Source organism: Gouania willdenowi, chromosome 20 (assembly GCF_900634775.1).
Source record: "Gouania willdenowi chromosome 20, fGouWil2.1, whole genome shotgun sequence".
Classification (NCBI taxonomy): Eukaryota; Metazoa; Chordata; class Actinopteri; order Blenniiformes; family Gobiesocidae; genus Gouania; species Gouania willdenowi.
Genome location: NC_041063.1, coordinates 5,150,186 through 5,176,551, shown reverse-complemented (window position 1 = coordinate 5,176,551; position 26,366 = coordinate 5,150,186). Strand labels below are relative to the sequence as shown.

At 36.6% G+C, this 26,366-nt stretch overlaps 2 protein-coding genes across 3 annotated transcripts in view; one reads left to right on the top strand and one right to left on the bottom strand.

The window, feature by feature from the left end:
• Positions 1 to 11,866, top strand: part of LOC114454088 (NEDD4-like E3 ubiquitin-protein ligase WWP1) — a 45,243-nt gene extending 33,377 nt beyond the window's left edge. The window contains exons 14-25 of the mRNA XM_028434265.1: positions 5 to 133; positions 910 to 982; positions 1,049 to 1,120; positions 1,208 to 1,296; positions 2,755 to 2,914; positions 3,694 to 3,827; positions 7,435 to 7,575; positions 7,648 to 7,768; positions 7,863 to 7,967; positions 8,479 to 8,575; positions 10,812 to 10,884; positions 10,985 to 11,866. Coding sequence (XP_028290066.1) covers positions 5 to 133; positions 910 to 982; positions 1,049 to 1,120; positions 1,208 to 1,296; positions 2,755 to 2,914; positions 3,694 to 3,827; positions 7,435 to 7,575; positions 7,648 to 7,768; positions 7,863 to 7,967; positions 8,479 to 8,575; positions 10,812 to 10,884; positions 10,985 to 11,084 — 1,294 coding nt within the window. The 3' untranslated portion in view covers positions 11,085 to 11,866. The remainder of the gene's footprint in view (positions 1 to 4; positions 134 to 909; positions 983 to 1,048; positions 1,121 to 1,207; positions 1,297 to 2,754; positions 2,915 to 3,693; positions 3,828 to 7,434; positions 7,576 to 7,647; positions 7,769 to 7,862; positions 7,968 to 8,478; positions 8,576 to 10,811; positions 10,885 to 10,984) is intronic.
• A 2,011-nt stretch (positions 11,867 to 13,877) lies between these two features.
• Positions 13,878 to 26,041, bottom strand: rmdn1 (regulator of microtubule dynamics 1). 2 transcript variants are annotated; one of them, XM_028434935.1, is made up of 10 exons: positions 25,770 to 26,041; positions 20,625 to 20,730; positions 20,098 to 20,182; positions 18,265 to 18,424; positions 18,113 to 18,202; positions 17,987 to 18,042; positions 16,497 to 16,584; positions 15,021 to 15,051; positions 14,817 to 14,950; positions 13,878 to 14,149 (listed from the first exon to the last, which is right to left on the bottom strand). In XM_028434935.1, exons 1-10 carry the CDS (start codon positions 25,902 to 25,904, stop codon positions 14,111 to 14,113), a joined length of 924 nt encoding a protein of 307 aa, XP_028290736.1. In that variant the 5' UTR covers positions 25,905 to 26,041; the 3' UTR covers positions 13,878 to 14,110. The 2 variants fall into 2 exon arrangements, 1 of the variants encoding a protein (XP_028290736.1); XR_003672542.1 differs by lacking the exon at positions 15,021 to 15,051.
• Between the last annotated feature and the right edge of the window lie 325 nt (positions 26,042 to 26,366).

Below are 26,366 nucleotides of genomic sequence, written 5' to 3'. Positions count from 1 at the left end.
ACAGGCTACAGAATGAGGATCCTCTTCCTGAAGGATGGGAGATCCGATACACGAGGGAAGGAGTTCGTTACTTTGTGGATCACAACACTCGAACCACTACCTTCAGTGACCCCCGCACTGGGAAATCCTCCGTGTAAGACCACTGTTGGATTTCAGAACCAGTTCACATTCATACAGTACATTCATTCATTCCTGAGAATGTACCGTTGATTTTAATCACACATTAAATCTGCTTGGGACGATCATGTTTTATTAATCAGATAAAGACGTAGCGTAGGCCTGATGGATCAATAAATCAAAGTTCATTTTTTAGAAAAAACAATGTAAAAGGTTGAAATTGTGACTTTTAATCTCCACTGTAAACACTGTCTTATTGACATTGTTGGAAAAGTTTAGTGCAGGGGTTTTCATCTGGTCTCACCCTGGGACCCACATTTTTCATTTATTTATTTATTTATTTATTTTAGAATTCAACCAATTAAATTTAGTTTTTCAAAAATATACATACACACATATATAATATATGTGGAGCAAGGTTAGAATAGTTTTGGATGTTTCTATTAGTTTTAGTTCTTATTTGTTTTTTAAATTCAGTTTGTTGTAGTTTTTAGAGCAGATTTACTAGTTTTAATTATTTTTTATTTTTTTTAATTATACTTAGATTTTAACATGTTAGAGGGGTTTTAGCTGCAAAATGATTCTTGCAGCTATGTTTTCAGGGCTTTTACATACTTTTACGATTTTTTTCCCGGGCATTGATTTATTGATCTGAGGCCGACACTGGATTTACCTGATTAAAAAAATAATTGTCTGAAGCAGGTTTAAATGTTGATACGGCTCTACTTGTTTAATTTTTTATTTGTAAAACTTCCTGGTGTTTGATCTTTGCCTTTTTTCTGTTCATTTCAGCACCAAAGGGCCTCAGATTGCTTACGAACGAAGCTTCAGATGGAAGCTCGCTCACTTCCGTTACTTGTGCCAGGTAGATGTTCTCTAAATCACATGTCCTTTCTACCATCGTCTGATTTGTTGTTTCATCTCTCCTCAGTCTAATGCTCTACCCAGCCATGTGAAGATCACTGTGTCCAGACAGACTCTGTTTGAAGACTCCTTTCAGCAAGTGGGGCTCCCTCATTATTGATGAAGTCTTGTGTTTTACTCTTTGCTAACTGCTAACTGCTAACCTATTGTTTGATGCCCTCTTTAGATCATGGCCCTAAAGCCCTATGACCTGAGGAGAAGACTGTATGTCATCTTCAGAGGCGAGGAGGGCTTGGACTACGGTGGCTTAGCTCGGTAACAAAAAATAACTAAATGTTCTTTAAAACATTTGTAGAGCTTCCTATTTTTTAGTTTGAAACATTCCCCAACTCGTTTCAGTTTAAACATGTCTGTTTCTTTTTTTTGTTTCGTTCTCAAATCAGATGTCATTACAGGTTATTAAACTCCCCCAAATCATGCCATGACTAATATGGTTTATTGAAAGAACTATTGGTATTGATTTCATATTTCTGAAATCACGCAAGGTTTGACTTCTATCCATTTGCGACACATTAGACCCGTGGTTCCCAGCGGGGGTACTTGAATACATCCCAAGGGGGAACGCGGAAACATTTGTCATTTTAATTTCTAACATTATCTCACAAATTTTGAGATGCTGACGGACATTTTCTTTATCCACTTCTAATAAATTGTGGCACACTTAAAAAAAAAAAAAAAAAAGTGAAGTTCAAAATCTAAAATGAACAAAAAATTGATAAAAAGCCTTAAATCCAAGTTTAATGCTGGACCAGACCATGGGGTGGAAATCTCGGTGGAAATTCAGGAGTTGTGTCCCCCTTCAAATGGAGTCGCGTCCCCAAAAAGTCCCATTGTAAACAGAATTTTTTTTTTTTTTTTACTTTAAAATACAAGTCACGCTGCTTAACATTTAACTAGCTGCCTAACAATTTTAGAAATTATAAAATATAAAAATATATAATAATAATAATCAGTCCCTCCAGGATGTATTTTGTAATTTTTTTGTTTTGCCTAAAGAAAGGTTCATGTTATGCACTTTAATATTCCTTTAGGTCAATATTGTTTACTGACTTGCACTTCTGATGATCATTTTGATTAAAAACCTTTCGTATTCAGGGTATGCTCAGTGTATAAGCTAAAGAAAACGTTTTGCAAAATTGTGTTGGTGTTTGTTTTACAATAATAAATCATATTTTTTCTAGAACATGTCTGGTCAATATGTATTTATAATTGGTAGAAAAAATTAACTTAATTGTGAGTAAAGAATGCTTTAGGGCTGAAAAAAAAATGGAAATTGGAAAAATGGCCCACGAAATCAGGCATTTCAGCCCGCAACAATCACTAAAAATGCCCGTGAAATCCTGGAGGGACTGATTAATCTGAAATATTAGTGTTTATTGTCCCCCAGGCTGTAAAAAGGTTTAGATGAGCCTGGTGACACAAATGAACATTGCGTAACATGAACCAACGGCACTCAGGATATAAAAAAAGCATCAGGTCTACATGGGACAAAAAGATTAATAAAGCCACCCATTTTGGTGAAATTGTGTGATAGGGTGAGGGTTTAGTCCGTCATTTATTGATTTCCATGAACTTTGTCATATTCAAATTCAGTTTTTCTGTTTTTTTTCCACGACCCTGTATAACCGGAGCCCCTACAGATGTTTTTCAGTTGTCAGTTTGTTTTTTTAATCACTCACTTCATGTTCCTCCATCGTGTCCCTAACTTTGCAGAGAGTGGTTCTTCCTCTTGTCCCATGAAGTGTTAAACCCCATGTACTGCCTGTTTGAGTACGCTGGCAAAAGCAACTACTGTCTGCAGATCAACCCGGCCTCCGCCATCAACCCCGACCACCTCTCCTACTTCTGCTTCATTGGACGCTTCATTGCAATGGTTCGTATCACAAACTGACTTCACGCTGAGAGCAGATGGTAAAAATGGCTAACATTTCAAATCAAATCAAACTTTTGTTTTAACCCATTTTGTGTGTTTTTGTTGTAGTTTTGTATATTTTATTTTTGTTTTTCTTGTAATTGTTGTTGTCGTCGTCATTGTGTTTTATGTTCTCTGATTTAGTGTGTTTGTTGTTTTATGTGTTTTTGTTATGATTTTGTAGACTAATACCTTATATTATTTTTTTGTAATACATTTTTGTGTTTTGTCATTTTTGTGTTTTGTCATTTTTGTGTTTTGTCATTTTTGTGTTTTGTCATTTTTGTGTTTTGTCATTTTTGTGTATTGCTGTTGTCATTTTGTATTATATTCTGATTTAGTGTATTGCGTTTGTCATTTTTTGTGTTTTTTTAGTCTGTTTTTGTCATTTAGTGTTTGTTTTTTGTCATTTTGTGTGTTTTTTAAATTGATTTCGGGATTTGTGCATTTTCTTTGGGGACCGTACAAAATAAGGTCGAGGACCACATGTGGCCCCCGAGCTGTTGGTTCCAAATGTCTGGCTCAGTGTTCAAAGGTCTTAAAGAAGTGTTTTTTCTATCACACTAAAACATATCTGTGGCTCAAACCTCAGATATGCCTCTTAACAGACACAGGCTTCTTTTTCAAGGTTGTGGATAAGTCACTTAAAGTTAATTAGGTAGAATCTCTAAACCTAAAGTCACATTTTTACACTGATTTGCTCAGTAAAAACCAACTGAAGCCCTTTTTATTTTATGCAGGCACTTTTCCACGGCAAGTTCATTGACACCGGCTTCTCGCTGCCTTTCTACAAACGAATGCTCAACAAGAAGCTCATCCTCAAAGACCTGGAGTCCATCGACCCTGAGTTTTATAACTCTCTTATCTGGATCAGGTAAACCTGTTGTTCATTCTTTGTGTTGCTTCTGTTTTTAACATTTATGCTTTTTCTCAATGGGAGCGTTTACAGCTGCTGGCGTAGACCTCGACTGATATTTCTTACTCAACTGGAACAAATAGTTTCAGTTTTAGTGTAACATGACCCTGGTGTGTAGAGTTTCTGTCCAAAACAGAGATAACATTAGGGAGCTGTGAGTCACCAACGAGACAGAAGAATGGCTTTCAAAATAAAGTGGATTAGATTTAGAAAACTTAGATTAAAGATGAAACCAAACGAGTTATTGGTTTAAACAACAAAAATAAAATGGGCCGAAAATGCCAGTCGGGTAAAGGTTTAAACTTTAAATCGATGGCAGATGTTAAAGCTGCCGGACAAGATTATTTTATTTTGAAATCATGAGGAAATACTGACAACAAACTAGAACAAACATGGAGTCAAGCCCATCACTGTCCTCCAAACACAAGAAATCACCGTAAGAATGAAGTCAAAACACTTCTATGCATCCGTTTACAGGACTCCACTTCCCATAATGCAATGCACCAAACTTTAGCAACAATTTCAATAAACAGTGGAGCTGGAAACAAACTTTCGAGCAGCAATTTCAACCTTTTACGTTTATTTTCTCGATCTATTGATTTATTGATCTATGAGGTCTCCACCAGTGGTTCCCAAACAGGGGTATGTGTACACCTAGGGGTACATGAGCCCATTGCAGGGGGTACTTGGAAAGATTGAACAATTGATTTAAAATTAATCAGGGAAATGTTATTTTTTAAGTATATTTTGGACAAATTCACCACAAACTAACAGCACTGTTGCTCAATAACATACTATATTTTCTTGTAATTTATTGAAAAAGGATTATTTAATGCTGCAGAAGACATTTTATCACACTTTTGACAATAATTACAGTGGTATTTAGTCAGCCACCAATTAACACTTAAAAAGATGAGAGGCCTGTAATTTTCATCATAGTTAAACCTCAACTATGAGAGACAAATGAGAAAAGAAAATCACATTGTAGAATTTTTAGTGAATTTATTTGCAAATTATGGTGGAAATGATGTATTTGGTCGATAACAAAAGTTCATATCAATACTTTGTAATGTACCCTTTATTGGCAATGACAGAGGTCAAACATTTTCTGTAAGTCTTCACAGACTGTTGCTGGTATTTTGGCCCAATCCTCCATGTAGATCTCCTCTAGAGCAGTGATGTTTTGGACTTTCAACTCCCTCCAAAGATCTTCTATGGGGTTGAGATCTGGAGACTGGCTAGGCCACTCCAGGACCTTGAAATGCTTCTCACAAAGCCACTCCTTTGTTGCCCAGGCGGTGTGTTTGGGATCATTGTCATGCTGAAAGACCCAGCCACGTTTCATCTTCAATGCCCTTGCTGATGGAAGGAGGTTTTCACCCAAAATCTCACGATACATGGCCCCATTCATTCTTTCCTTTACACGGATCAGTCGTCCTGGTCCCTTTGCAGAGAAACAGCCCCAAAGCATGATGTTACCACCCCCATGCTTAGTTATGGTGTTCTTTCTCCTCAAAACACGACGAGTTGAGTTTTTACCAAAAAGTTCTATTTGAGTTTCATCTGACCACATGACATTTGCCCAATCCTCTTCTGGATCATCCAAATGCTCTCGAGCAAACTTCAGATGGGCTCGGACATGTACTGGCTTAAGCAGGGGGACACGTCTGGCACTGCAGGATTTGAGTCCCTGGTGGCGTAGTATGTTACTGATGGTAGCCTTTGTTACTTTGGTCCCAGCTCTCTGCCGGTCATTCCCTACGTCCCCCCATGTGGTTCTGGGAATTTTGCTCACCGTTCTTGTGATCATTTTGACCCCACGGGGTGAGATCTTGCGTGGAGCCTCAGATTGATGGAGATTATCAGTGGTCTTCTATGTCTTCCATTTTCTAATAATTGCTCCCACAGTTGATTTCTTCACACCAAGCTGTTTACCTATTGCAGATTCAGTCTTCCCAGCCCTGTGCAGGTCTACAATTTAGTTTCTGGTGTCCTTTGACAGCTCTTTGGTCTTGGCCATAGTGGAGTTTGGAGTGTGACTGTTTGAGGTTGTGGACAGGTGTGTTTTATACTGATAACGAGTTCAAACAGGTGCCATTAATACAGGTAATGAGTGTAGGACAGAGGAGCCTCTTAAAGAAGTTACAGGTCTGTGAGAGCAGGAAATCTTGCTTGTTTGTTGGTGACCAAATACTTATTTTACTGAGGGATTTACCATTTAATTCATTAAAAATCTTACAATGTGATTTTCTGGATTTTTTTCTCATTTTGTCTCTCATAGTTGAGGTATACCTACAATTACAGGCCTGTCATCTTTTTAAGTGGAAGTACTTGCACAATTGGTGGCTGACTAAATACTTTTTTGCCCCTCTGTAGCTACATTTTACATCGGAGACCGTATTTACTTACTATTAAATTAATTGCATAAAAGTTGCATTGGTATTTTAACTAATAAATAAATTCCACTCATTGTTTTGCGTTTGTAGATTAAGCTTTAGGGAACCAATGTTTAAGACACAGTTCAGGGTTAAAAAAAAGCACATGAAATTATGGTGCGGGTACTTATGATATGAATAGGGGGTACACGAGACAAAAGAGATGGGGAACCACTGGTCTACACCGTTTTTATCTGATAAAAAAGAAAAATTATGGTCTTTAAAGATGAGAGGGAGCAAACACAAGCCCAAATACTGAGATTTGAAATTTTAAAAATGCAAGTGACTGATTTCTGCTTTAAAATATGTGCGTATGAAGATCAAAGGTTTTAGTGGCTCGGGATGTAACGGTTACCGGTATCACTGTAAGCCACAGTAAAATTCCTGATGGTGAAGGTTACATTTATATGTTAATTACCATGGTAACCGCCGCGGTTGATAACCACGGTGTGGAATGTTTTTTTTATAGGGAAAATGTTTCCGGGGACCGCTCATTAGGTGCACCGCCCTCCCCCCTCCCATCCTGGCTGTATTAAACACCCTCTAATCCAGGTTGTTATTATTAAGACTTTACTGTATAATAAATCTATTTAAATATAAATCTTGGTGAAATTATTTCAATTTATTAGTGTTTTTTCAACATTTTGAAGACATTTCAAAAAATACCGCGGTATACCGATAACCGTGATCATTTTGGAATCTATAACCGCGGTGTGAAATTTTCATACCGTTTCATCCCTATCTATTAGTGTCAAATAAGCAGAAAAAAGATCCTCAGGTTGTCTAAGGAATTACTGTAAGTCCATCTAGCACTCTGACATGACTTATTTGTGCTATATAATCTAACTTTAACTTGTGATTGCAATGAGTATAACTATATATATATATATATATATATATTGTGTTGTTATTTTTTTAAACCTACATGGAAAAGAGGGTGATTTGATCCACAAAGAAAGACATTCTCCATGTTTATTTTATGTTTATTTTATTTTGTTTCTCTGAGTTTAGATTTAAGAAATTGTGTTGTATGCCACCCTTTGTAAACTTTGTGTTATTGTTCCAATAAAAATACAGAAAACTAAAGAAGAGGGTTCCCACCCTCTGACATCCGTGTGGTCTTTCCTCAGGGATAATAACATTGAAGAATGTGGTCTAGAGATGTACTTCTCTGTAGACATGGAGATCCTCGGTAAGATCACGTCCCACGACCTCAAACCTGACGGAGCCAACGTCCTAGTGACAGAAGAGAACAAGGAGGAGTACATCAGGTCTGCACTCATCACCATCACTCTTTGTTTGTTTAGGTTTTCTAACATCTGTGTGTGTGTGTGCGTGTGCAGCCTGATGGCAGAGTGGAGGTTCTCCCGTGGGGTCGAAGGTCAGACCAAAGCCTTCTTAGATGGTTTCAATGAGGTGGTTCCTCTGCAGTGGCTGCAGTACTTTGATGAAAAGGAGTTGGAGGTGATTGATCACTTAATCATATTAAATTATCTTATCTTCAGCATCTGCACTCACTAACTGATGTGTGTGTATGCGTGCGCGCGTGTGTGTGTAGGTGATGCTGTGTGGGATGCAGGAGGTGGACCTGCAGGACTGGCAGAGGAACACCGTGTATCGTCACTACACCAGGAACAGCAAACAGATCATCTGGTTCTGGCAGGTATGTGTCTAATTTTGTAAAGTAAACCCAAAACATGAGAAATGCACAAAAATGACTCCAAAAACACAATATGACTACAAAAATGCACAAAACTGCTTAAACACACAACAATATACAAGGTGACGGACAAATATACAAATTGACATAAAAAATATACTGACTGACATCAAAAATTGACAGTGACTTAAAAACCACACAGTACAACAACAAACACACAATGAGAGAAATAAGAAAAATAACTCCAAAAACACAATATGAAAAAAATTCACAAAATTACTCAAAATAAACAGAAAAGACGATGTCAGGCGGGTACAGATGCACACACACACACACACACACACACGCTCCATGTTGTTTATTGTGTGTTCTGAGTGGGTTCTTCTATGTTTTTAATGTGCATGTTTGTGATAGTGTTCCAGCACTCCACAGGGTCAAAGGGCAACATGTTTACGGTGCCGCTGTTAGCAGTTTGATGCTAATAACTGTGTGCGTGTGCGTGTGCGTCCTGCAGCTGGTGAAGGAAGTGGACAATGAAGTGAGGCTGCGGTTGATGCAGTTTGTCACTGGAACGTGTCGACTTCCTCTTGGAGGCTTTGCTGAGCTCATGGGTCAGTTTCACTCACACACACACTCACACACATTTCATATTCCAATTTAGATGATGATGATATTCATAGTTTTCTGCCTATTGTAGAGCCTTCGACTTTCTGCTTCAAATTCCCCCCCCCCCCCCCCCCCCCCCTTTTTTTGTGAAATTAAAAAAAATTAAAAGTGTAACTTTTTTTCAGAAAAATACAACTATTCTTTGTCAAATTCTATAAAAATAACTTAGAATTTGCAGTCGCATATTTTACAACTTTCGCCTTCTTTTTGAATAATATGTTGAGGTTTCAGGCATGGAAACATCAAAGTGATCAGCCTCTGAATAGGGCTGGGCAGTTTGACAAAAATGTATATCACGGTATTTTTCTAAATTCTAACGGTTTCACGGTATATGACGGTATTTTTTTTTATGCATAATCAGGTGTTCACAGCATTTTCTACTGGTTGAGAGATGAATTACTGCAGTAGATTAACTTAGGATGGTCTATTTTACTGTCATGATGAGTGAATATTGTAGAATAATTCCACACTAGTAGTAATACAAGTTTTCAACAGCAGCTCAATGGCTCTTTGCTGCTCAAGCTTAGCTTTAGCATTATTTTGATTTCTAGCTTTAAATGCTGCATACTTAGTGGTGTGGTGGTTTCTTATGGTGAATAAGGTAGTATTTTGTTTGCAGCTCCACCAGGACTTATTTTTGTGTTATAGGAATTACAAACTGTGATCCTTTGCTCTTTTTTTGTGTATTACTGCTAACATGCTAAGCTAACCGTGCCTCCGTGTCTGTGAGTGTTGTTCTCCTGTAGCAGAGGCATGCGCATGCAGGCACATGCTCACATGCAGCTTCAGAGTTTTTACTGTAATTGTTTTTGTTTTATCCATTTACAACAGTGGCGGATGCTTTAAGACTACAAGGGAACCTCAGCTTCCCCTAAAATCAGTGGTCAAATATGTAGTGTTGTGTGTACATTTCATTGACTAAATATATGACAGAACACATGTATGTTTAGTTCAGAATCAGCTTCTTATAACAGGAAACTGACAGTGACAGCGTGACGCTCTTCATTCATTACCGCAGCGTCACAGTGTTAATAAACAGTGGTGAAGTTCAGCTTCAATTGACTTCAATGGGAGAGGATTTAGGGGTTGATCCACTGCAGTCAAACTAGACGCTCATTGGATAAATGCTCGGTTATGACGCACTTAGTCCCGCCCATCGGACGCCGGGCTTCACAGGAGGTCTATGGAGCAGTGGGCTGGATCTGTCCGTTCCGGACGCTGGAATAATGGATGATGATTGGATGATCTGTCTCAGGCTAATTCAATTTTGATTGACAGCGAAATGAGCCAATCAGAGAGTATGACGTTGTAAGCACACAGGCGGGTTTTTCAAATATTTCAGTCCGTTGCTCTGTGTTGACACGGAGACTTTGCTGATCCTCTCATAGCGAATTAACTTCTGACAAACCTAGTGTCTGTTTTTGGTGTTTGTGGAGACTGTTACTGCTTGTGTTGTGAGACTTTTGACCAAACACTCACACTCCAGCGCGCAGCAGCTACGCGCGTGCGTGCGTGTGCGTGTGTGATAATCTACAAATAGTTGTTGACAACAAAATGTGAATTCTACTAGAATTCACATTTAAATAAACAGATACATTTTCTGAAGTAGGCAGAAAATGAGCTTCCCCTGCATGAAAGACCAGCAGCCGCCACTGATTTACACGTATGATTTACACTGTAACTAACACCAGAGCGCTACTGTTTACCTTCCTATTTAGAAGTGCAACGTTGAAAAGGGTCTCGTCTGAAACGCAGTGCAGCATAGTGTTCCGATTGTTGTGTAATCAAATACACCGGTACGGCGGTATATTAAAAATGCATATCATAACAATATATATATACCGGTGTTTGGTATGAACCTGTATACTGCCCAGCACTACCTTTGAAGAAGACTGGCAGTTGAAACATGTAAAGTAAACTTCCTGAAAAACAGTTGTTTGATTAAATGAAACCTTAACAAAGAAGACAAGAAGAAGTTGCTGGAATGATTACGTAGAAGTCAAAGAAACATTAAAGTAATCAACAGATGCCTCTGAAGGAGACTGGCAGTTGACAGTCGAAACATGTCAGGACGAGTATCTTTCCTGAAAAACAGTTGTCTGTTATAAATAAAACATATCATATTAACATGTTATTATTCAGTGTTAAATCTGTCAATGATTGGTTTTATTGGTTCAACAGGGAGCAATGGGCCACAGAAGTTCTGTATAGAGAAGGTTGGGAAGGACACGTGGCTTCCTCGGAGTCACACGTGGTGAGTGTGTGTTACAGACACACACACACACACACACATTTTTAACTTGTTCTTGCAGAAATGACAAACATTTATTTCTCATCATCTTTTTGTCCTTCAGTTTTAATCGCTTGGATTTGCCTCCGTACAAAAGCTTTGATCAGCTGAAAGAAAAGCTGCTCTTTGCCATCGAGGAAACGGAAGGATTCGGCCAAGAGTAGGAGGAAGGCGTCTCCTTGGCTCCGCCCCCAACGCTGTTTATCCAGCCGAGAGAAACAAACTTTAAAAAAAAAATTGCACAACATAACCACCAATGTATATAAGCTATTTTGTCATTTTAAACCAAATCTTCATTCGCAGCATTATTCGGCTGCTGCCCCTCCCTCTCTCTCTAAGCCCCCCCCCCACATGAAATATGCAACATTTCAGCAAACAGGCTTCTCTGTTTAAAAACAAATGGAGGGTCTTTTTGGGTTTTTTTTAAAGTCCCTATCCATTGCTAACAGGCTTTTAAAAAAAACGATCCAACATGTTTTGAAATCATTTTTATAGTTTAAAGCTCTAGTTCTATAGAGCTGCTGATAAAAGCTAGAATAGAACTTTTGGGTCCGGTGCCTGATTTCATTTTTTTTCTGCTTTTTCTTGTTGGACCCTTTTTTTGTTTTTACAACTTGTGCGTGCTTGCATGCTGTCTATGAAAAACAAGCCTGCTTTGCTAACACGTGAGCGTTATTATTAGCGCCATCTGAGCGATTGTTTATCACGTCATCACAGTCCGTGCTCTTAAAGGGATATTCCACTGTTTGTGGCCTAAAACCTTTAAAATGTACTCATTAGTAGATCTATGCCAAACAACACACATTATACAACATATTCCTTTAATTAACTTTTAAATAATGGGACTACTTTACAGTTTTTGAGCCTGTGTTCCTCCATCTTGAAATCATGTGATTGATGATGTCACACGGCCCCACTGCCTGTAAACATCCCATTGTTTTCTATTGGAGTGAAACATTCAGCCTGATTTTTAGATTATTTAACAGATTTTTTGGTCAAAATGACAACTTGTGCTGCTGTTGGTTGTTATAAATAATCAGGAAAAGTTAAAGATGTCAATGTAAACCTCTTTTGTTTACCGAAAGAAGATAAAAACAGTTGACCCGAAAAATAATGTATGACTGCAAGGGGCAACGGTTCCAACTCTGTGGTTTGGTAGTAGACAATGAAGCAGAGAAGAAGAGCTCTCCTAAGGGACCTTAACTCTCCTTTAAACAGTGTGCTGACACGCTCTGGTGGCGGACGTTAGTGAGTAAATCACGGCATATTGAAGGACTCCCACCCAAAATGACTTCTATCCTGAGGGTTTGTGTGTCTTTAATAGTCTGTGATTTAAATGCTAACTTCAGCTACCAGAGCATGTCAGCGCACTGTTTAAGGGACAGTAAAGGTCCCTTAGGAGAGCTCTTTTTCTCTGCTTCATTGTCTACTCTCAAACCGCAGGGTGGAGCTGTCATAGATTATTTGGGTCACAACTGTTTTATCTTCTTGCAGTGAACAAAAGACGTTTACATCGACATCTTTATCTTTTCCTGATTATTTAGAGAAACCAAAAGCAAGAAAAACAAGTTATTTTGACTGAAAAAGCTGCTAAATGATCTAAAAATCAGGCTGAATGTTTCACTCCAAAAGAAAACAATGGGATGTTTACAGGCAGTGGGGCCGTGTGACATCATCAATCACATGATTTCAAGATGGAATACAGGATCTATAACTTTTTAAAAAGGCATTAAAATGAAAATGGTTTTGTTAGACATAGATCTTCTAATAAGGACATATTAAATGTTTTATGCCACATTTATGAGAACGGTGGAGGATCCCTTTAAGATCTGGACGCATCAGTTGGAAAGAAGAAAGATGAAGTGACCACCATCTCGTTTTCACATATTTTAAAGTTGAGATATTTATCAAATCAATGCAGAAACAGAAAAGAAACAAACAAACCAAATTTGTGACTTAAACCTTAGCGTGTGTTCATTTCACTTCCTTCGTAGCATGAATGCTAACCCTGAATCTCACCACAGGTCTTCTCTCAGAATGGCCATTAAATTCTCCGCCTGTGCTGAGCTGATGATCATCATCACTTCATGTATATAAACTTTTCTCTGCACATCTGGATGAGGGAAACCTCTGTAGCAACAGGAGCAGCAAACCCTGCTTTCTCTGAGAGCAGGAACTTGTAATCCAACAAAAACCAACTGTGTATGTGAATATGAATTGTATAAAGTTAACGACAATAAAAATGAAAAAAAGCTAAATATTCTAGTTGATCAGCTGTCTCTCCGTCGATGGATAACTGTGATGCCTTCGTTCTGATCAGAAACAGATAACGGGATGATGATGATCCCGACCTGTAACATATCACGTGTAGATACACACTGTAAACACCGAGCGCACTGTACAGAATGGCCCTTTACTGGAGAGCAGGTGTATAGAAAGAAGATAGATTTTTAATCTGCTTTCACCCATTTTAAATGGAGAGAGATGGATTTATGAGATTAAAATAAATACATGAATACAGCTGCAAACTGGTCCCGTCTCTTTGCTGAGTCAGCGTGCTCACATATAGCTGCACTACAATCACATTCTATGGTATACTAATTATACACACATTAAAGGATCAGAAGGTTTGTTTTAATAGTGAATAAATTAACTAAACATTACCAACATTTAGAATAATGACCGATCTGAGTATTAATACAGGAAAGAACAAAGGCTTTGTCATTTTGAGTGTTTTTCAAGGCATTTTGTGTATTTCTGTTGTCATTTTTGAATATTTTTGTAGTCATTTTGTGTGTTTTTGGAAGTATTGTCATTTTGTGTATTTTTCTGTATCTTTGTGTTTTGTTGTTTTGTGCGTTTACTCCGGGGCCACCAGTTGCCCATGTTTAGCAGTGGAACCGTTCCAGCTGATCTGTGACACTGGAGACATCGACACTAACAAAAAGACCAACAAACGAGTTATAAAGTGTGATTTAGTTGCACAGCAGTGAAATCACTTATTAAATCACATTAAACATTTGAATATAACAAAACCACAGGAGTTACAGTGTGTTTACTTCTACACAGTCTGATATAATAATTCACTTCAACATTGGATTCCTTATTTTTAACAGAACATAGAAAAGCAGCAGCGATCTCGTTTAATTGATCCGATCTGTTTATGAGTTCCTCTGTGATGTAAACATTATCACAGTTTCTTCAGGAGCTCCACGGCTTCTTTATGAACCTGCAGAGAAATGACAACAGATGAGGAGGAGAAAGTTGATGATACAGCAGCTCAGATTTCTGTCACTCTTTGGCTTTAGGAAACAACAGTTTTGTTTTTATGGGAAATTCAAAGAATTATTCTAAAAGCTCAGAGTAAACATTTGTACTGTCAAAGCATATAAAGTTGGTTACATTTTTAAACCAATTTCATTGTATTCTAATGATGTCATTGATTATCTGTTGTAAACACTGACGTGTGTGTTTCAGTCATTTGTTTAGAAAGAAATTACTTTTCTGTATATTTTTTCTGTTTTGTTTGTTACGAGTAATTATTTTTGTATTTGTTGGGGTTTTTTGTTTTTATTTTGTATATTTTCTGTTATTTTTTATTTTTTTCACTCTTCTGTTTTTTTTTCTGTCCTTTTGTGTATTCTTGTTACATTTTGTGTGTTTTTCTCTTATTGTGTGTATACTGTATGTGGAGTCATTTTGCAGTTTTATTGTATTTGCTGCCTTTCTGTGTGTTTACTTTGGGTCTGCCCTAGTCATTACTTAGAGAGTTTGCATGTTCTCCTTGAGTGAGCTGACATGTTGAAGAAAAAGCTTGTCTGTTTATGCCTTTTGTGAGTCTCACTCCTACTGTGTGTGTGTGTGTGTGTGTGTGTCCTGGTTGATCATGTTCACACCTCTTTGTCCTCGTTTGTGTGAGGCTGATATTGTTTGGCTTTAATCAGCCACATCGTAGCTTTCTCCGTCTCCTTCAGAGCCAGGTACGTTTTCCCCAGCATCAGCATGTTCATACTGTAGAAGTTTGGATCCACTGAGGAGAAGCAAAGAGAACACTGTGAGATCATCATCATCATCATCATCATCATCTTCATCATCAGTACCTTCCTCAGCTTTCAGGAAGAACTCCAGAGCCTGAAGGAAAACAGAGGTAACAAGTGAACGCATCACACATGGAGTATTTTAGGTCACTAGTGATGGAGTGAAGGGGTTCTCAACTAGTGGTTCAAGATCCAAAAGTGGGTCTTGGGTCTGTTTTTAGTCGGCCATGACATTTAAAAACACAGAAAATGTATTTTGAAGGAGATTTGTTGATGAAGCGGCGCTATCAATTCTTAATTCCAACACTGGCAGACAGTAAATTAGAATTGTGGTTTTCAGAATAGAAAATGACAAACACCAGTGTCCACTAGGGGTCGCACTGTTTTATATTCATCTTTTAAAAAGAAAGAGCAAATAAAAAGTAATTTTTTTTATTTTTCATTTAAAAAAAAAAGAAGAAAATGTCAAACATTATAAATCTGTAAAAGTTCCAGCGAGATTAAATTTCTCTTCTAAATCTGATACATAAACATAATCATAAACATTTTGTTAAAAAAAAAAAAAAAAAAGATTATCAGGAGTGCGTGTACTTTTAACTAATGAATAAAATGTCCTTTATTCAGGTGTTCTAAAGTATTATATTTAATATATTTTTATGTGTGTTGATGGCATGAATTTACCTAAATCTCTACATATTTAATGAGTAGTTTGAATCCTAAAGTAAAACCAGAAACCTGTGATTGTTATTGATCTGTCACCTGTATTGTGATGAACGTGTGCACTTTGAATGTTTACAATGAATAGTTAATGTTTGCTCTGGGTTTATAGGTTTTAACTGTTATTTATTAATGTTTGTTTAGAGTTGCACTGAGAACTGAAGCAAAGTCCATTAAACACGAAACCAAAACAAAAACCATCCACACCAGCACACACTGTGACCAACATTTAACTCATTCTGTGATTTTATTTGTCATTATTTATAAAGGGGAGGGGCCGCTTTTACCACAGCAAATCCATATTATTAACATTTATGTTAGCATTTAAAAAAATGACCAATCTGAGCAATTAATACAGGAAATATTAGTGAAAAACACAAATGGTCTGTGTTTATCTTCTTTCTTTGTTGTCGTTCTGCATATTTGTCCCTAATTTTGTGTATTTTTGTTGTCATTTTGTGTATTTGTTGTAATTTTGTGTATTTTTCTTGTCACTTTATATTTTTGTCTCTAATTTTTGTGTTTATAGAATAATTTTGTGTGTTTCTGGTGACATATCGCAGATTTTTCTGTTGTTTTCTTTTCAATTTGTTATAATTGTGTATTTTTCTGGTAATTTTGTGTATTTTTGCTCTTGTCTTATGTATTTCTGATGTAAATTTGTGTGTGTTTTGGGATATTTTGTGTATTTTCCTGTCATTTTGTGTTTATTTCGAGTACTTTTGTGTTTAATTGGAGTAATTTTGTGTATTTTCCTGTTTTGAGTTTAATTGGAGTAACTTTGTGTTTACTTTGTGTGAGTGAGACTCAGACAATCCGCACCTCCTCATAAGTAGCATCAGGTGGAGTGGAGAATATCATCGCTGCCACTTTACGTTGATACCATGGCAACTCAGCGAAGGCAAAGCACCTGAAGAGGAGAGAAGAGAAGTGTGTCTGCTTGATTTTACAGCTCAGGATGATAACATCTGTTACACATCACACTTTAAACCATGTATCCTTATTTTTTAGAATGACTGAGACACATGAAGTCACATGACAGGAAGCAGCTCACGTGTTTTTTTCGTATTCAGGAGGAATTCACAGTTGGTTACACACTAAAGCAAAGAATGCTGTAGAGCAACAACATCCTGGTCCTAAAGAGTCCCTGTCCTGCATGTTTCAGATGAGTTTAAAGTTTAGACACAAACAAATGTGATTGTCTGATCCGAGGGCCACATGTTGATAATTTACATCAGCATTTAGAACTATTGTTTTGTATGTTTTTCTCTCATTTTGTGTGTTTCTTGTTGATTTGTGTATCCTTGTTGGTATTTGTTTGTCTTTGTTGTCGTTTTGTACATTCTGTGGTTTTTCCAAGTCATCTTGTGTTTTATTCTCATTTTGTGTGTTTTTCTCTCATTTTTGTGTATAAATGCTCAGCAGGATCAATGTACGTAAAGCCCTGGGTCCTGACGGCATACCTGGTCATTTATTTAGAGACTGTGCAGATGGACTCACAGATGTCTTCACAGACATCTTCACTTGTCGTAGTAGGGGCCCAAATGGCCAACACTACGAAGCTAGATTACCCCTTATCGCGCTAACTTTCAGGATTTAATCAGTGTGTGCTGTCCTACAAAGCTGGCTAACGTCTTACAGAGCTAAATCACCATGGTAACTTAGGCTGAATGACTAACCTGGTCAGGACCAGGATTTTTCCTATCTAGGATCTTAGCGAGTGCTAAAGCCCACCTCCTGACCAATCAGATCTCTTAGAAAACAACCTGCCCATTGTTAGATGATCCTGGTTGGTGCAGATCTGACATCTGCTTTTAGGAAAGAAGATTATTAATGGATAAAATCAATATTTTCATTCACCGATGACATAATTTAGGAAAGATATAGATTTATATCTGATGGACTGATCTACAGTTAGTTGAGTTGATAAAGCCTATTTGTTTTTGTTGTTGTTTTGTGTTTTTTTGTTGTTATTTAGTTCATTTTCTCTCATTTCATGTGGTTTTGTTGTTGTTTGTGCATTTCTGTTGTCATTTTTTTTGTTTTGTGATTTTTTTAAATATTTTTCCATTGTTTTTCAAGTTTTCTTGTGTGTTTCTTTTGTTGTTCTTTTTCTATTTGTTCGTCTTTTCTCGACTTCATCTGCTGTTCCTCTTGATTTGCTCACAGCCTTGACTTTGGGACTCTGCTCTCACAAAACCTTTGTTTAAATATGACGTTCTCCATCACATCTGTATCAACAAACAATGAAATCGATGTACGTGTGCAGCCAATTTAGTGTTAATCATTTGAGATCTGAGTTACGCACTCACCAGTAACCCAAAATGTGGAGGGAAGTGGCGTCTTTAGGGTTGAGTTTGACGGCTTCCTGTGGAAAAGAGACGCACATTTGAGAAGAAATGAACAAACAAAAAACAGATTAGAAGTCATTTCCTCACCTCCAAATGCTTCCTGATGATGTACGAGTTTCCAATTTTAACTTTGACTCCTCCATATTCACCGACGTCGCTGAGACACACGGCGTACCACTGTGTGTTAAAAAGGAACATTAAGAGAAGCATTTGTTTATAATAAACATGACGGCCATTACTTTGTGGGCAGCAAAACATTGCTCGTCTTTCTCCAGAGCCTTGGTGGCGTATTCAAACGCCTCAAACACCAACGCCTTCTTTCTTTCAGCCGCCAAATCAGGCAACTGTGACAAATCACGTGATGCTCGCGCTAACCTCCACAGGAACTCTGCATCATCACTGGAAATACACACAAAAAGTAATAATAACAAGAAAAAGTAGAAAAAATTCACTTATTTTGACCTTACGTTTCCACAAAAGTTCAATATAATATAAAATTGATTTTTTTTTTAAAGTACTATGATGTAATGTAGTCATTTAGTTGTTAAGCCTACAGTCCATTTAAAGCAGTGGTTCCTAACCTTCTTTTGGATCGAGACCCCATTTTTAATCACAAATTTTAGGTAGGCAACTTTTATCATAGTGCGGCCACAAAAATGTATTTATTTGATTGAAGGACCACATGATCAACATTCATGTCAGCATTTAGAATAATGGGCATTAATACAGGAAGGAACAAAGAGTTTTTATAGTAATTTTGTGTTTTTCTCTCATTCTCAGAAATCAGAATTTATTCACATACTAGTCGAGTCGACGTCGAGTAGTTGATGACGTCTCCATGAGCCGCAGCCGAGTGCCAATGTTGTGCCAAAAAAAATCTGTGACCGCAGGTGGCGACAGTTCCAACATCTGCGGCTTCTCGGCGGACATTTACTCCCCCTTAAACACCTTTGTAATTCTTCTCCAGTCTGCATTTACGTCACCCACGGGAGCGTCATGTTTAAAGGGGAGTAAATAGCTACAAAGAGGTTTAGCACTCTTTTTCTCTACCACCGAGAAGCCGCAGCGGTCACAGATTTTTTCGGGTCACAGACTATGACACAACACCACCAGCCCATGGAACACGGGACATGCTATAGAAGCTAAGTAAACCCAGGAACACTGCTGCTTCGCCTACCATGAGTCTACGGTAACTGTTCCTCAGCGTTTAGACCTTGTTTGGGCTGCTTTTACGGTAGCTTCGGCTTCTGGCACTTCTCAACACCTTCCAGCAGCACAGAATGGAGGGGGGTGGATGGAGGGCCGGTGAAGGCGAAGAAAAAAAAATAACCCGCGCTTCCCTCTGATCCAGTCAGATGACGTTATGACAACCTTGGCAGGTGTGGCTCAGAAGACAGAAGTCCAGGTGGTGATAAGGGAGAGGAGGGAGGACAGAGCGTCAGATCTGCACATTTATCCATGATGAAGAATAGAGTCACAACCTTGAGCTGGCGTGTGAGGGAGGCCAATGGGCGATAAGACCATTGTTTTCATTTCAGGCTAGCACTGTTTTGGTAGTCTTGAATGTCTTGGTCTCAGCAGTAATCCAATAATGTGGCGTCAAACCGTCAGCCGAACATTCATCTTCTCCAAGATCGATTCCAAAGTAGCTTCTTGTTTACTTTTGAGTTTGTTCATCTTATGAGTCTGAGCGTTAAGTGCTCCGCCCCATCCTTCAGAAAAACAGCCGCCAATGTAGCGCAAGACTTTGTGTATTTCTGTTGTCATTTTGCTTGTTTGTTAGTACTGTTGTCATTTTCTGTAAATTTTGTATATTTTTCTGAGAATTTTGTGTATTACTGTTGTCGTTTTGTTCATTTTTGGAGTAGTTTTGTATGTTTTTCTCTTGTCTTTTACTCTATTTTTCTGCAGTGTTTCTTTGTATTTTTTTAATGCATTCTTGCTCTTGTTTTGTGTATTTTGTGTCACTTTGTACATTTACTTTGGGGGCCGCATAAAATTAGACCGGGGGACGGCAGTTGCCTATGTCCGTTTTAGAGTTAATGCAATGTTAAGTGTATAAAACTGTTCACCTGTCCTTGTGCTGCAGCAGCAGCTGGTAGAGCTTCTCTGTCTCTGCACAGCTGTACAAGTAATCAGCCTGTTCCAATAATTCATCTGTGCAACACAAAAATTATTATTAGTTTTAGGGCCACAATGAGGATTTTTCTGTTCTTTTTACTTTAAAAATATACTTCAATCATTAAGAGAATAAAGTTGCATTTGTATGAAGTAAAATAAAATAAATAATATATGAAATATATATATTTAATATTATATAAATACAACAATACATAATAAAATAAATAAAAGTTGTAATAGGAGAAAAAAGTTGCAATTATACAAGAAAAAAGCTGAATGAAATTAATAATCAAATTACGACTTTCATTGTAGTATTTTGACTTTTTTTTCTTGTGTCAGTCGCACGATATCCTCATAATATTATCAGTTTCTTCTCATAAATCTGGACTTAATTCTCATTCAGCTTCTCTTAATGTGCCGCTGAAATGCTGTCGTACTCTTTTCTTTTTAATAATGATGCTTATTTAGTGGTGCTCACCTCTCTCTAAAGCACAGACCACAGCTGGAATGTGAACCCACTGATAGGCTTTATAACCCAGACAGGAGAGAACAGGGAACGTCACCAGGAATGGAGCTCTGCTTCTCTGTGGAACACACACACACAAATATACAAGAAAATATTTTTGTAATATTACGACAAGTCATAAGTTAAGTCATAATTCATTCATAAGTCTTCACAAAGCAGTCCCCTACATTAAAAATTAGATAACGCTCAAAGTTTTTTTCTTCTTATAATGTTAAAAGTTTATTCTTGTACAATTACAACTTTACTCATAATATTTTAAATTTATTTATTTAATAATATGATTTTATTCTTGTACTTTATAATGAATTTAATTATGTAACATTTTTAATAATAATAAAATAAATGAATGAATAAAATCACAATAGAATAAAAACAATTAAATATAAAAATAAAATAATGAATTGAATAAATTAAATAAAATAAAAATATTTTGTAAAAAAATATATATAAATTAATTCATTTTTGTAATATCATGACTTTATTATCATAACTTTATTCTGAATAATATTACAATTATTTGCCTCATAACATTATAACTTTATTTTCAGACCCGTATAGGATAGTGAGTGGGACCAGGCTACGTTCAACTGCTGCTTTCAGAAATGGTTCCAAACTGGAAAAAAAACAAACACATATTACACATTCAAATGTACCAAGTAAAAAAATGACTCTTACAATTTTCTAGGGATATAACGATTGAAACTTCTATATTTGTATCACTCACATGAAATATAAAGCATTGAGTAAACAAGTTCTAGATGAACTATGGCCGGGCCATAGTTCATCTCTGCGGCGAATAGCACGTACCACGTTCCCGATAATTCATACGCTATAGTGAGGCTGACGGCATTACCAGGAACATACTACAGACTGTGAAACAATGTGTCCTCATCCCAGTGTGTGTGATAAATAGGTATACTTGAATGAAAAAAGGTGTGTGCTGTAATGAAGTTTAACTGCAGAGCACTGTCTGCTTATCATCCAATGGATTAATATCATAATAATCTCATGCTTTTACACATTAACAGTGTCAGCAGTTTCCTGTCTCTGTTCTTTCATTCCTGCCTTTTCTGTAACAACAATGTTGTTTTTGGTCTGAATTATGGATTTTAATAATTCATAATTTTAAACTTCAGCAACACCTAAACTGGTCGGGACCAAGTTATGAAGTGGATCAGATCTGAGGGAGTATGAAAGCTCCGCCTCCAGGTGCGCTACACAAACACTGTTGCTCTTTGCTGTCATCATGGATTTAAATGTTTTATATTTGTTTAAGATCATAAGCTGTTCCTCCATTGTAAATACGCTCACTCTGCCAGTTTTCTCCATTGATTGGTCAGACACTGCAATCTCCACCCCTTTCATGTGCATGTGCACATAGGCAGGATGAAATCACTTAGCTTAAATTAGCGTGTTGTTATCAACCTTCGTAAAACAGCTTCTCTCTGACAGGGAATGTTTGGTTAGTTGAAGCTCGCTAACGACGATTAATCCAGGATATAATTATCTAGATTAGCATAGGGCCTTGGAGTCAATTTGTTTATTTTTGTTGTTTTGTGTTTGTTTTACTCTCATTTTGTGTTTTTCTTTTTCTCATTTTGTGTGTTTTCTTCTTGTTTTGTGTGTCTTAGTATCATTTAGTAAATTGTTCTCTCATTTTGTGGGGTTTTGTTGTCATTTTGTATATTTTTCTGTTTAAGTTATTTTGTGTTTTTTTTTGGTATAATGTGTATTCTTCTGTCAGTTTTGTGTTTTTCTCTCATTTTGTGTTTTTTTTAGTATCATTTTGTGTTTTTATTAGGCTTTACACAATCAGGATTTTTGGGCCGATCACCGATCGGTGAGTTTAAAAAAACGATTATCGATCATCAATCCAATCATATGACTTTAGGTTGTTTTTTTAGGTACCGACCAAATTCCTTTGGTACCACCTGATACAGAGTCATGGAAAATCAAACGGTACTATTTTTCTGGACCTAAACGCAGCCTCGTGACTGTGAGGGAGTGAAAGAGTTGAAAAATTAGCATGTAGGGAACCTCTGGGTACCCCACGAAAGGATACGCAATGCAAAGCTCACAAAAACAATTATCTCACGATATGACAATACTGCGATTATCGATATACTGGTCAGAAATCCATCTACAATAATTATGACATGAGAAAAAAAAAGATTAAGTGAAAAAATACAATTTTTATTTTATATCTCTGAAAGACAATACATTGAAAAAGTGTCCTATGAACAGTGACACTATTTTAGTGCAACATTTCTGTAAATAAGTGTCAACATACCAATGTAAACAAATAAGTATCTCCAACAGTGCTTTATGTAAACAATAATAGGGTCTTTCTTACCAGTGACACCATTATAGTGCAATATTACAGTAAACAATATATTGGTTCCTTCAACAAACAGTGACTACATTTCTGTGAAGACGTACCTGCACATTTTAGTGAAAAAGCAGAAAAAGTTTAATGAATAAATAAAAAATCATTTAAAAAAATCAATACTTAGCGCAAGCATATCGATAATTGATCGTGCGAAAAAATATCGTGATATATCGCTGTATCGAGATAGCGTCACACTCCTAATAGCTTCTCACTGATCTGAGTATTTAGAAGTTAAACAAACAATATTTGTGTATTTTAAAATCTTAAATTCTGATGATAAATGGCAGCTGCAGGTAAGAGACTTTACAAATGTTAGAAATGATCATTTGAAAATTATTTTTACTCTGGTTTTTCATATATTGAACATTTTATTCCTTGAAAATAACAGTTCAATATTTTATGGAGATTACACTGTTTTGAACAGTTTGAGAGTCTTTCAGAGCCTAAGGTGTGTGTACATATAATACATATAATAAAGGTATTTGACTTACATTTTTACAGAATAGATGTGATATAGCAGGATAATAATAATAAATAAATAAAAGCATATTTGATAATCTCATTAAAGATACTCATGTTCAAAAGGGGTAAGAAGACATTTCGAGTCCTGCCCATTTGTATTATTTATTTAATAAATAGTGAAGTGAAAGTAAAAAGTGTCCCCAAATATAATACTGCAGTAAAGTACCAATGAAGTTTCAATACCATTAAAAAAATAATATAAGTATATTGTACAAACAAAATAATATCACGTTTGTACAATATAAGTATATTGTTCGCACAATATATTATTATGTTTGTACAATATAATTATATTGTTCATACAATATAGTGATCCAAAAGATATTTTCCCCTGTGGCAGCTCTACTACGGAGAACGAGGAGTGCCACTATTAAATAAGGGCGGTGCTGGATTCAGGAACAACTCATAAAACTTATTCAATATATTTCAATGTTGTAAATAGAATACCATCATGTTTTTGTGTGTTTAGTTTTTTATTTAAACGTTACTGTTATAAACAAGCATCTACCGTTCATGCTAAAATAGACGCGCAGCATTATTTTGAAGCTCGGATAGCGCGACCACGGAAATGGGAAGCCTGGATGATGTCACCGCAGTTACCTGACAGCAGTGATAAACTCAGGCGCAGAGTTTTACTTTCTAAAGCTGAAGGTTTATCTCGCTTGACCTACGCTGCTCTTTCTCTTCATGTTGATGGGAAAACTTTTAAGGATGTCGACTGTATGCTTTTTAACTTCCTCTGGAAAAACCGCACACATTATATCAGGAAGAGTGTTGTCATGAACAATTATGAATCTGGTGGTCTCAATGTATTAGATTTTACAACTTTAAATTATACGTTTAAAATGAACTGGGCTAAACACTTCATTAAAAACCCAGTCTCCATCTGGAACTTTATCCCTCAATGCATCTTCTCAAAATTTGGTGGTTTGGAATTTATTTTAGGTTGTAATTACAATGTTGACAAAGTTCCTGTAAAATTGTCTCGATTCCACAGGCAAATTCTCTTATCGTGGTCTCTTATCTATAAACACAACTTTTCACCTCATAGATACATTATATGGAACAATAGGGATATTCTGTATAAAAACAAATCACTTTATTTCCCCGAATGGGTAGAGAAACAGGTTTTATTAGTTGGACAGTTATTTAACAGCAACGGGCAACTTATGTCTTATTCAGAAACTTTATATACTTTTAAATTTCCAATCTCTCCAAAACAATATGCCATTTTATTTGATGCCATATCCATAGGTATTCAAATGCTCTTCAAAAACCACTTTTTGCCCCACCCTCTTTCTCTTCCTAGCCCTTTAGAGACAGACATTGGTATGACCTGCTTTCGTCAATCAAAGAAAAGTAACAAGAAGATTCGTAGTTTATTTCAAAATGATGTCATTTCTGTCCCATACATTAAATCATTCTGGAACGGTTTTGTAGCTGGAAAAAGGTTTGGTCAATTCCCAGTAAATATCTGATCACCAATAAGGTAAAAGAAGTGTCCTTTAAAATATTACACAAATACTACCCAGCCAACCATTTTATGACCAAGTTTAAAAGAGACATTGATGTGAATTGTTGTTTCTGTGGAACCCACCCGGAATCAGTGCAACACCTCTTTTTGGAAAGACTTCAGGCAGTTTATCATTGTCCATCTTTACAAAGACTTTTCATTGAAATGGGAGGATATTGTCTTGTGTTTTTTTAGAAACTACTCTAAAGAAAATGCTTTTGTTTTAATAAACCTCATGATTATTTTGGCAAAATACTACATCCATAAGTGTAAGTACACCAGTCAAAAACCAACATTTATTCATTTTCATTGTGACATAATAAATTACATAAATCTCATAAAGAAATCCAAAAATAAAAAGGCTCAGAAAACTATTTACATCTGTACAATTTTTAAAATATTTGATTGTATGTGAACCCCCTGGCACTTGTTTATTGTGTTTTGTATGTATGTCTATACTGTCTGTATACTTTGTTTGCAAAATAAAAAAATAAAAATAAAAAAAAATAATAAATAAATAAACTCAGGCGCCCTTTGACCCACAATATTCAGTGCGAGAATTACACACAATGTTCTTCGGTTTTTAGTAAAAACCAAACCTTTAAATATTTTTTTGGGGGGAAAGTTAATTCAATACGCTCTTAAAATATGTTGTTTATTGTGTCAGACTCACTGCAGTTGTAGCGGTGGTCCTCCACAGCCCGGTCCAATAGTTCCGACATGTCCCCTTGTTTACTCTTCCTTCAGCACCGAGTGTTAGCTTTAGCACAGCCCTGCTAACACACCGTGTTAATAACCTCCCAGCCATGATTCACAAAACACAAACAGACCCTAAATACACACTCCCAGTCTCACACACATCCATAAACTAAGCTTTATCACAGAGTCAGACCCGGACAGGATAGGACATTGAGTGGGGCCATGCGGCGTTCAACAGCGGCATTCAGAAAAGTTACAAAAACAAAAGAAAAACTCATATTACATACTGAAATGTAAAAATTACCATGTAAAATGGTAATTATCTTATTTTATGAATATATAATGATTAAAAACATTATATTTGCATCACTGATATCAAATTTAAAGCGTTGGTTAAAAAACTACAACGTCTATTTTGAACGTAGCTTCGGTGGTGTGTTCCGTTCAAAATACTCCGACTGGAAACACGCGTGCTTAAAGGTTTCCATACTGCAGTGTGAACCCCCAACGTGTATTTGATTAAAACGACTTCATAAAAAAAACACATCACACGCTTTATCAACGTCGGGTA

What these genes read in the sequence shown, in the direction of transcription:
- rmdn1 (XM_028434935.1), bottom strand. Translation starts at nt 25,904, where the DNA reads ATGGCTGGGAGGTTATTAACACGGTGTGTTAGCAGGGCTGTGCTAAAG. An exon ending in GGTCTGTGCTTTAGAGAGAG is followed by an intron (nt 20,183 to 20,624) that starts GTGAGCACCACT and finishes TGTGTTGCACAG; the next exon opens with ATGAATTATTGGAACAGGCT. An exon ending in CTCCACATTTTGGGTTACTG is followed by an intron (nt 16,585 to 17,986) that starts GTGAGTGCGTAA and finishes TCTCCTCTTCAG; the next exon opens with GTGCTTTGCCTTCGCTGAGT.